The 9,610-nt window shown below is 42.0% G+C and overlaps 1 protein-coding gene across 1 annotated transcript; it reads left to right on the top strand.

Annotated features, from left to right (window-relative positions):
• Window positions 1-3,458: 3,458 nt before the first annotated feature.
• On the top strand, window positions 3,459-8,587 carry LOC149854964 (parvalbumin beta). Its single transcript, XM_090023609.1, has 5 exons — window positions 3,459-3,549; window positions 5,479-5,546; window positions 6,388-6,520; window positions 6,875-6,984; window positions 8,284-8,587. The coding sequence occupies exons 2-5, from the start codon at window positions 5,486-5,488 to the stop codon at window positions 8,307-8,309; spliced, it is 330 nt and encodes a 109-aa protein (XP_089879735.1). The 5' UTR covers window positions 3,459-3,549; window positions 5,479-5,485; the 3' UTR covers window positions 8,310-8,587.
• Window positions 8,588-9,610: the final 1,023 nt, after the last annotated feature.

The following is a 9,610-nucleotide window of genomic DNA, read 5'->3' as shown; positions in this document are numbered from 1 at the left end:
GTTAACACATGGAATTAGCTGTGAACAAAGTGGGAAGCTACTGCATTTAAATAAAAAACATCCTCTGAAACAGGCTCCCTGATGACTCCTGTAGTCCAAGAATTTTAGCAGAATTTGTACCCGCTCCCCTTCTTCTTCTTCACTGTGGCTCCAGTCCAGCCTTTCTATATGGTCTGCTCCCAATATTCTGCACAGGCCACTGCTTCTGGTGTTGGTGTTGCCAAATGTTGTGGGGTGCATTATTGTTCTACAGGGCATCTCAGGAGATGATCCATGGTTTCCTTCTCCTGACAAACACCAACATTGGTTGGTTGCCTAGACGCCCCAGGATTTCATGAGAAAGTTGCATCTGCCGAGACCCACTCTCAATCTGTTCAGGCTCTGCCATGTGTGCCATTTGTAATTGGAGCTGGATACTAACTCCATGCTGTGGGTAGTTCCTTGCCAGCTCCACTCAACAGCTTTGTCACCTAGTTTCTCCCATTCTTTTTTCCTGTGACAAAATGATGTGGTCAATGGTATGGTAGAAGACAAAAAGATGAGAGATGATGGTGTGCTGATTGATTTCCATATATGGTGCAGACAAAAGTGACAATTTTTGCCCAATCTGGCCACAGAAAGCAGTTTATACCCATGACCAGACACAAGTGCATGGCTGGAGACAGCTTAAAAAATGGCTGATCAGGTGAAAATCTGAACCTTCATTGCATGAGGGTCAGATGAAGACGTTTCAGAACAGAGGGTCTTCTGTAACTTCTGTCTGTATTGCCTGCCACCCTCAAGCTATTTTCAGAAGGAGCGGGGGAAAGGGAGCAGAGGGAGTTCAGCCCCAGCTGGAAGGTGGGGCAGGTGGATTGGAGCCTCCCTGAGCTGGGGGTGGGGGGCTCCAATTCACCCACATCACTCTCCAGCACCATCTAGGGCAGGGGAGGGCAATTATTTAGTGTGGAGGGCCACTTACTGAGTTTTGGCAAGCTGTTGAGGGCTGCATTTCCATCTCCGATGCAGGGAAGCAGGAACAGCCCCATAGTCCCAGGCTGTGGTTGGGGTGGGGCTGGGCAGGCCTTGCTGCTGGGTCCTGCCGCCAGCTTCACCTGGGTACCACTGCCCCGGCTCCTGTCATCTTTGACAGGCAGCCAGGAGCAAATAAATGTTAATTTTCTCCTAAAATATACATTTTTTAGGGGCCCTGCGGGCTGGCTAGAATGGCCTGGCAGGCCAGATCCAGCCCCCAGGCCATATTTTGCCCACCCCTGATCTGGGGAATCCCTGGAACAGCATCCTTTGCTTTCCTTCTGCCCTCCCATTCTGAAAACTTTACAGCCTTGCAGAGAGGAGGGGCCATTGCTAAGGGAAATCAGCAGCAGGCTTCAGGCAGCAGGTAGACTCCCCACCTCCCTGGAACCACCAGTGAACTTCTGTTTGTTCCAGGGCATCACTGTAACTTCCTGGAGAGCGTTCTCAGTTACACCAGGGAGTTGCACTTCTGTCTGTACCCATAGTGGGTGGCAGTCATCTTGTACGGTCAATGTTACCTACAACTTTCCTGTTGATGTAAGGGGGTACTATGGCAGATAGTGTGTATAGGTTCCCCTTAATTTAGCTCCATTTTGCCATACCATCCCACCAATCTGTATGAAGGACTGACCACTGATTCTGCATCAGTTGCTGGTCTGGGGTATAGCAGCAACAGATCCAGAACTGATATAGAAACTAATATAGAAAAAAGTAGGGGACTTAGTGATTCGCAAAGGCAGTTTCAAGGGGGGGTGGGGGGGAAACAGACTAAAAACAACGGAATCCATGAACTTCAGTGTAATTCATTTGTCACCTTTCTGTCATTGGTAGGGGCCAGGGTCAGTCCAGATACCTAGGATTCTTCTTAAAATTACCAAAGAACCCCAAATCCTGCAAAGAAAGCTGGAAAACTAAATCTCTTCTCTTTATAGACAATCCTTCCTTCCCCCTCATGAATACTGACTATGTATAAATCAATGAAAATTATACTAAGGGGAAAGGAACAGAGTATGCATTGGGACCCCAAATCAACCATGTCTTAATTATAAACTATAAGTAAAACACCTGCCCCATCATAGCTTCAAAAGTAGTTCCTTGCCTCGGTTTCCCCATCAGCTGCTGTGAATATGTTGTGGAGTAACCCCATTTTAATCCCCCTCATATCTTCCTTTCATGGCTGATGCACCTTGGCCATAATTTGTTGTCAGCAATTAGGAAATTCCTAGAGCACAGGAATGCACTTGGGTAGGACCATCTCCAGGCCTACAGGCTAGTTTTTCCATGCCTTGCTGTTGTCTCTTAATGCAGTACAATCTCTCTGCTATTATCCTACTGTACTGCTATCCCTTCTAATCACGGTGATATTTTTGCTGTCATCCCTTGCCATTTTGCCACCTCCGGCTACAGTACCATACTTCTACTGTTGCTATGCCCCATCTCTGTGTTATTTCTGAACATGCTTACCTGTATGCCAGATATGAAGCTCCTGCCTCCTAACCAGCTGAACTACACATCTCATGAAGAAGAAGACAGATGATCCAATTGTTTCTCTGTTATTTAAAGAAAAAAACCCTGCACCACTACACGCAGCACCTTTGCAACACAGCAGAGGGGAAAAACAAGGTAAGAGGATTAGGTACCTAAAAGAGATCAGAAAGCAGCTTATAAAACTGTAATGAAGCCCTCTGAAGTGAAGCAACTGAAAAATTCCGTTTTTCCACTATAAATGCAAAGATCTCTCAGTCTGACTATCAGGCTCTTCGGTCTTCACACATGCAAACACAGCTAACCAGCAAACTGCTTCTGACTTTTGCAGAATGCTAAGGTTCTATCTGGGAACGGACCAGAGGGCCTACCCACTGCATGAAAAGTACTTTTTGCTGCTCATATGGATTTGGCATAAAAGTAGTTGACCTAGTTCAGCAAAAAATTCACTGTTTTTTAAAGTGACAGAAGTCCATGAGCTGATATGACTAGTATGCTTTCTGAATCAAAAACTACCCAGTACTTCAGGAAGATGGCAATTTTCCTTAAACTATTTAAACTACTACTTTTTGCCAGGTCAGCAATTCAGATGCTATCCTATACATTATCTATACATAATTCAAGTCATCATATTAAAACGTCTATTAAGGGCATCTCATTGGGCATTATTCCTGCTTCATTCCATTTGAGTCCTGGGATCAAGAGTATCAGATTGTTGTTTCTGGCCTAGATCATATGGAGAAGTTGATATTTTCTGCTTAAATCAGAAGAAATTTAATACGGCACAGGCCTTTTCACATATCTAGCCACTTATCTTGTTTCGTTTGCAAATATCATATGTATTCTCTTGAGATAAAAATAGTGTGAGATGATTAGTTAGGCAAGTTCATTCGACACCATTCCCCCTCCGTGACGCTGAAATCTAAAATCTGTATATGGTATACAACTTAAAGTATATATAAGCAAGCTCAGCCCTGGTGAAGACACACAGCAAGTGCTTTCCTTACAACTAGATTGCCTCCTTCTCCAGTCAAGAAGACCACAAAGGTAAGCTGATTAGATCCTCTCCTTTTGGAAAAAGAAAAGCAAAAGGAAAATACTCCATAAGCTAAACGCATCTATCAGGGGTTTTTTTAATAATCTTGAACCCTCTTCCATTCTGCCAGACCTTTGTAATCTGGAGAAGAATGATCAGCAATCAGACTGGAGGGTGGGAAGGGGCACTAAAACTGCATTCCTCAAAAAACCATGGTATGCTTCAGGATTTTTTTTAATTTCCCTTCAACATTTCCCCTATTTCTTTTTTTTTTTTTTACTGTCAGTAGGGAGAAGGAGGTGGATTGCTGAGCTCCCTATCAACCTGCCTATCTGGGCACTGAGAGCAGTCATAGCATTTGCTCCTTACAAGAAGTCATTGGGACAAATTTGCTTCTGGCATTATCTGAAGCTAATTGGAGAGGTACCCATTGACCCCAGTGGCAAATTTGTTCCATTTTCTCTTTGCCCCCTCTGGAGAACCTGCAACCAGACCTAAATGGCTATTAGTTTGTTTCCCCGCCACGTAAACCATATTGCCTTGAAGCAACCACCTGACCTCCAGATTGTGGGTAAATCATGACCTATGTGGAGGCACAGAACCTAACTTACTAGTAACAAGATCTTTCCTCAAAACCGTTTAGCCAGGAAGAGAAATAGAAGGAGAAATCTACTGTATTTTCTATACATATTCTATATGGGAAAGATTGATTATGCTGTTAAAACACCACAAAAAATGCAGAAATCTGAATGCTATTCCTGGCTCTGCTACAGACACTCTCTGTAACCTTGTGAAAGTCACTTCTCTTTACCTCAGTTCCCCATCCACTAGCAATTCAAACCTATCTCACAGATGCTGCAAGTCTAACCTTTTAAGTAACTATGACATATTTTTAAATCCTCCATGGTGAATATGCTAGAATAATGAATATATTAATCTTAAATTACATTCCTATGGATGAACAGCAGAGGCTGGGATTTAGGACCTCATAGTAGGTTTTTGTTAAACAACATATTCATTGGGCTGCTTTGACAAGAGCCTCTGGAGTCATCACAGCTTTGGTGGGAATAAGGGGGTCTTTTGTTGAAAACTGATATTTCATGAGTAAGTCACTTTCTGTGTTTCCTCCCTCACCAATCATGAATTAATTTTAAGTCTTCAAAGCTTTGCTTTAAGAACATCCAAATTTACCACAATGCCTGCTTTTGGAAAACAAATCCAGTTAATTCTACTCTGCATTGAGCCAAAGGAGTCCAATGAAGTTAAGAAGAGTTTCTTAGAAAACTGCAAGAAGATTTAATCTTCTGTAAAATCACAAACACAACAGGCCAGATTGATTTCTGGTGTCATTCAGCTTACCTCCCTGGATCTAGATGCAAAGTGAATGTGCTCCTGTGCATTTAGATTCTTTAAAAATTAAATTAGCATACAATATATGACCTCAAGGTTACCAGTATTTTTAAGAAGATTGCCTGATTTTAGTCATTATCTTGAATGCCATGCAAAAGTCATCTTGTGTTTAGCTTCAGGAATTATACCACATATACATCTGTCTGCCAGTTTTAGACACTCTGCAGATGTATGTTTTTTGCTTATGCAATCCATTTTAATAATAATAACCCGACTTCCAGGAGAATCCTCAGACAAGTCGTGCTTTTTTGGGTGCTAGACACCTTTGACTTGATGTCTCCTACTGCAGCCCAGGCATCCTGTGTTACTAAGGGCCCCACCCTGCCATGTGGAATTCCTCACTCATTACTCGGCCTCAAGTGAAAGCACCTGCTGCAGACATCTGTTACTGTATGCTCCATTTACATTTAGATGAATAATGTATCCCCTATCATATACTGTCATACCAGCAAATTCAAACAGAGCATTTGCATGAAAGATGGAGAAGTTATTCTAATGATTGAATAGCTCACATTTAATTTATTTTACAGTCCAGCCATGGCCATCACTGACATCCTTTCTGCTAAGGATATTGAGGCTGCCCTTTCCAGCTGTCAGGGTAAGGAATGGTCCCTCACCAATGAGAAAATGTATATCATTTTTACATCTCCATATGACATGCCTATCATTTTCCCTGTAAGATCTCTTTGTTACTGCATTACAGTGTAGCCTCTGAATTCAAAAAGTCCTGTGAGAAGTTCTTTTATGGGTACTGTCCTCAAACATGTGCAGCAACAGCTTAGAGCTGAAGGGCTACATTCTCAGCTGCTGTAAAATCCATGTAACCCCATAGACTTCCATACCACGATGTCAGTTTTAAACCCTTTAAGACCTTTTCCCCCTCTGTGTTGACTCTTTGTCTCACAACATGTCCAAAACAGAGCAAGGCACCCTGCCACTTTTGCAAAGTGGTGATGAATTTCTGCACCTATGAAGACTTCCTCTGTGCAATCAGGGCCACCTATCTCTTAAGTGCCCCGAGGTGGTAAAAGACTCCGCATGAACTATATTTTTGGTGGAACTGTGCCTGAACAAAGGCTCAGTGGATCTAGAATGAGGGCTTCAGGATTTGGTCTATACATTTTATGCCAAAAAAGCATATTCTAAATATTTATTATAACTGCCTGGGATGTATGTGGGAAAAAAAAACCTCTGGCTTTGCAGAATGTACATTCTAACAGAAAACTTTTATGCTGGCTGCAAGTACATCCAATCATAGGCTTATAGCAGCTGGAAAGGAAAACTACCTGTTGGATCATCTTTTGTATTTTGCCCCAGGGCACAAAAGAGCAGGAGTGAACAGGTGCAGTGAGCTGGAAGCCGGGGGTGGGTGTCTTAGAAATGTGTAGTTAAAACAGACGGAAGAGAAAGGATTTAAATAACAGATCTCTTTCTTTCAGCTGCTGAGTCCTTCAACTACAAGTCATTTTTCTCCACGGTTGGCCTAAAAGGCAAGTCGGCTGACCAGGTAAAGAAAGTTTTTGGAATCCTTGACCAGGACAAAAGCGGCTTCATTGAGGAGGACGAGCTTCAGTAAGTGCAACTCAGCTGCTGTGTCTCCTTAGCAAGTATGGGTTTCAGAAGCTGCCACATCCTGACTGTTTCTGGAAGCCTTCTTCATGGTAGCTTGTGAATTTCCACGTAAATATAAGATTAGGGAATTCCACATACATTACAATTAGCCGTTATTTGTGGTTTGGTGGGGGCCCAGCTGTAAGTGAGAAAGACAGGCACCAAACTACCGAAGCTATTCCAGAGAACAGACGGTGTCTGTACAGCACCCAGAATCCTGATCCAGAATCATGACCCAGGCCATGATCCTGACTGCAGCCTTGGAGTGTCTTTGTAAGTTAAATGCCAGACAGTAACATCCCTGTCCTATTTCAGGCTGTTTCTAAAGAATTTCTCCTCAAGTGCCAGAGCTCTCACTGATGCTGAGACCAAGGCTTTCTTGGCAGCTGGTGATACTGATGGTGATGGCAAAATTGGAGTGGATGGTAAGATTTTCACAGTGTAATGTTTGTTTTCTTAAAAAAGGATATTTTGGGAATTGAAAGGAAATGTACAGGGCTGATACCTAAGTAAAATAGTAGGGCCAATTCCCCTCTGAAAATGGTTAGAGTTCAACACAGCTGCATGGACTTCAAGGGATTTATTCCTGAGAACTATGCAGTTGATTTCAGTGGAGACCTGGATCAGGCACATAGACTCCTGGGGCCTGATTTTTCAGAGGTGCTGAGTACCATTTCTTCCCCTGGAGTCAGGTGAAGTTGTGGGTGTACAGCACTTCAGATCCCAAGTGGATGTGGAGCCTCTGTTTTTAGCACACTTCCACATAGATATGTCACTTCACATATCACAATCAAAGGACAGCTCATATAATTCAGAGAATAAATTGGTAATGCAGAGTAGGACTGATTTTTTTTTAAGCTGCTGGAATTGCTGTGAAGGATCTAAAACAGCACTCATTCAAAGTCTGCCCTGCTTTATTTTGTGCTAAGGAATTGTCTGATCAGTGCAAATTTTACTTTGTGGCACTTCCATGAGAAACTAAATCAAAGTCTTCAAAAATCCCAAGAGGGAAGATGTGGACTGGCTGGGCAATTTTTGTAGACTTCATAGGGATGAAAATAGGGCATCTGACATCACGTACTGGAGATGAAGTCACTGAAAACTGGGCTGTCTCAGCCAAACTAGGACAGGTGGCAACAACTCTAACAGACACACAAGCTAATCTTAGCCAAAGTTAAGGAGGAGAGACACTGTTGCAGGAATGTGCTTTAGCAGCAGCTCCTGTAGCGTCTACTTATAAATCCCAAATAGGACATCATATTAAGCAGAACTCAGGCCATAGAGGTTCTCACACTTCAACTATGTCACCGCTAAAATTCAGCTCTTCGTTTGGGAAATACAAAAGCAGGATTGAAAGCTGCAATCCTGCCTTAATCCACTTTCTTTCATCTTGGCTATTGCAGCATATTGAGCACACATGGTAAAATCCTCCAGCTGAAAACCCTCATGAAACGAGTTAAAGAGAATTCAGGTTCATCTCAGGATTTTCTAAGACTATAAATTTATGGAGCCATTTCTTACCTCAGCCCAGTATGTGCTTTACAGGGTGAAGATCTGTTATACCCGCTGTGTTCGGTTTAGCAGTGGCTTGCACAGTGTTAGAATAACTATGGAAGTTTCACTCTGTGATTAGAATTTGGGGACAGTTTTCTCTATCCTTTCTAATGACCTTAAGCATGATTTTCATTTAGTTTTCTTTTCCTCTCATTTTCTTTCTCTGACAGAATTCCAGGCTCTGGTGAAGGCATAAATAACACTAGACCAAAGGCAATAAAGGACTGACACTTCAAATTCCCTCCTCCAACGAGCACCTCACACTCAGCACGTATTTATACATTTTTATATCGTCTCAAGGCATTAGTAATATGCCTGTACATTAACTCCACATATGGGACTGCTAAGAGATCTTGCAATGTAGTGTTGTTTTCAGTGTAAAGCAGGCACTTTGTGATTTTCGACCACTCACAATGTTGAAGTTGTGGCTGGAAGAAGGAAACCATTATTAAAAAAAAGTTCTGAAAAAAATAAGTTGTCTTTTATTTTCTCTGCTCAGATTTTCCTTACCCCACTCCACACCGTCTCTTCACCATGTGCTTAGACACGCTTTTGATTATCTTAAACAATATGACATCTTTTAGGGCTTAATTGTCCTGATTTGGCTGACTTGTATTTCTGCTTAATACTCTGATCCTTGAGGAAAAGGAATGCTAACAAGGTAGCTAAAAATATTCAGTCCCAGCTCTGAGATTTAGAGAAGAAATTTAAGAGGAGTTGACACATAACTCATGGTTGGGAATAAATTCATGACTAATTAAAAAAAAAATCAAGTAGTAGGCTACAGCACATATTGTCAGAAAGTATTTAAGACCTAAAATGTAACTCTTCCTTAGGAAGATTTATCATCTCTTATCTTCATATTAGCATTCCCTTGTGTAATGGGTCTGGGACAGGGGAGCAGGTTCAATGCCTAACTCTGCTATTGTCAAAAAGTATGATCCTGTACCACATTTCACGTGGGTGGAACACAGGATCATGGCCTTTTTGTGCAGCCATGAGCAAGTTGCTTAAATAACACTTAATATCCTTAATATCCCGTGTGCAAAATGGTGATATTCACCCTTTCCCACTTTTGTAAAGCACAGTGATTGCTACAGATATAAAGGTGCTTAGGATCACTGCTCAATTCATTTATCTAGTGCCAACACATGTAAAAATAGTATTTGGTGTTACCCTGTTAAATAATGGCCATTATCCAACAATTTCTTACATTATAATGAATACTAGATCATTTCTACAGTCCTTAGAAGGCTGGGAATTACTCATTCCTTTGATATGTGTCTTTACAAAAGCTTGTTGAAAACCCTTACTTATTAGCTTAGTCAACAGATCACGGCTTTCGGTTAAATGCGAAGTTCAGCAGGAAGACTAGCTGTTTCTGTTTCCAGCTGCCTAGGCTGGAAATTTGCCACAAATATTTAACTAAACACTTTCTGATTTATCACAACTTGGTTCCAGGGCACAAGTGCATTTTGGCTTTAATACTCCACACTG

The sequence above is a fragment of the Crocodylus siamensis genome, chromosome 12 (assembly GCF_052110815.1).
Source record: "Crocodylus siamensis isolate JL-2025a chromosome 12, ASM5211081v1, whole genome shotgun sequence".
Lineage (NCBI taxonomy): Eukaryota > Metazoa > Chordata > Crocodylia > Crocodylidae > Crocodylus > Crocodylus siamensis.
The sequence above is the reverse complement of the archived record's forward strand: the minus strand, read 5'-3'. Positions and strand labels throughout refer to the sequence as shown.

What these genes read in the sequence shown, in the direction of transcription:
- LOC149854964 (XM_090023609.1), top strand. Translation starts at nt 5,486, where the DNA reads ATGGCCATCACTGACATCCTTTCTGCTAAGGATATTGAGGCTGCCCTT. An exon ending in ATTGAGGAGGACGAGCTTCA is followed by an intron (nt 6,521 to 6,874) that starts GTAAGTGCAACT and finishes GTCCTATTTCAG; the next exon opens with GCTGTTTCTAAAGAATTTCT. An exon ending in TGGCAAAATTGGAGTGGATG is followed by an intron (nt 6,985 to 8,283) that starts GTAAGATTTTCA and finishes TTTCTCTGACAG; the next exon opens with AATTCCAGGCTCTGGTGAAG.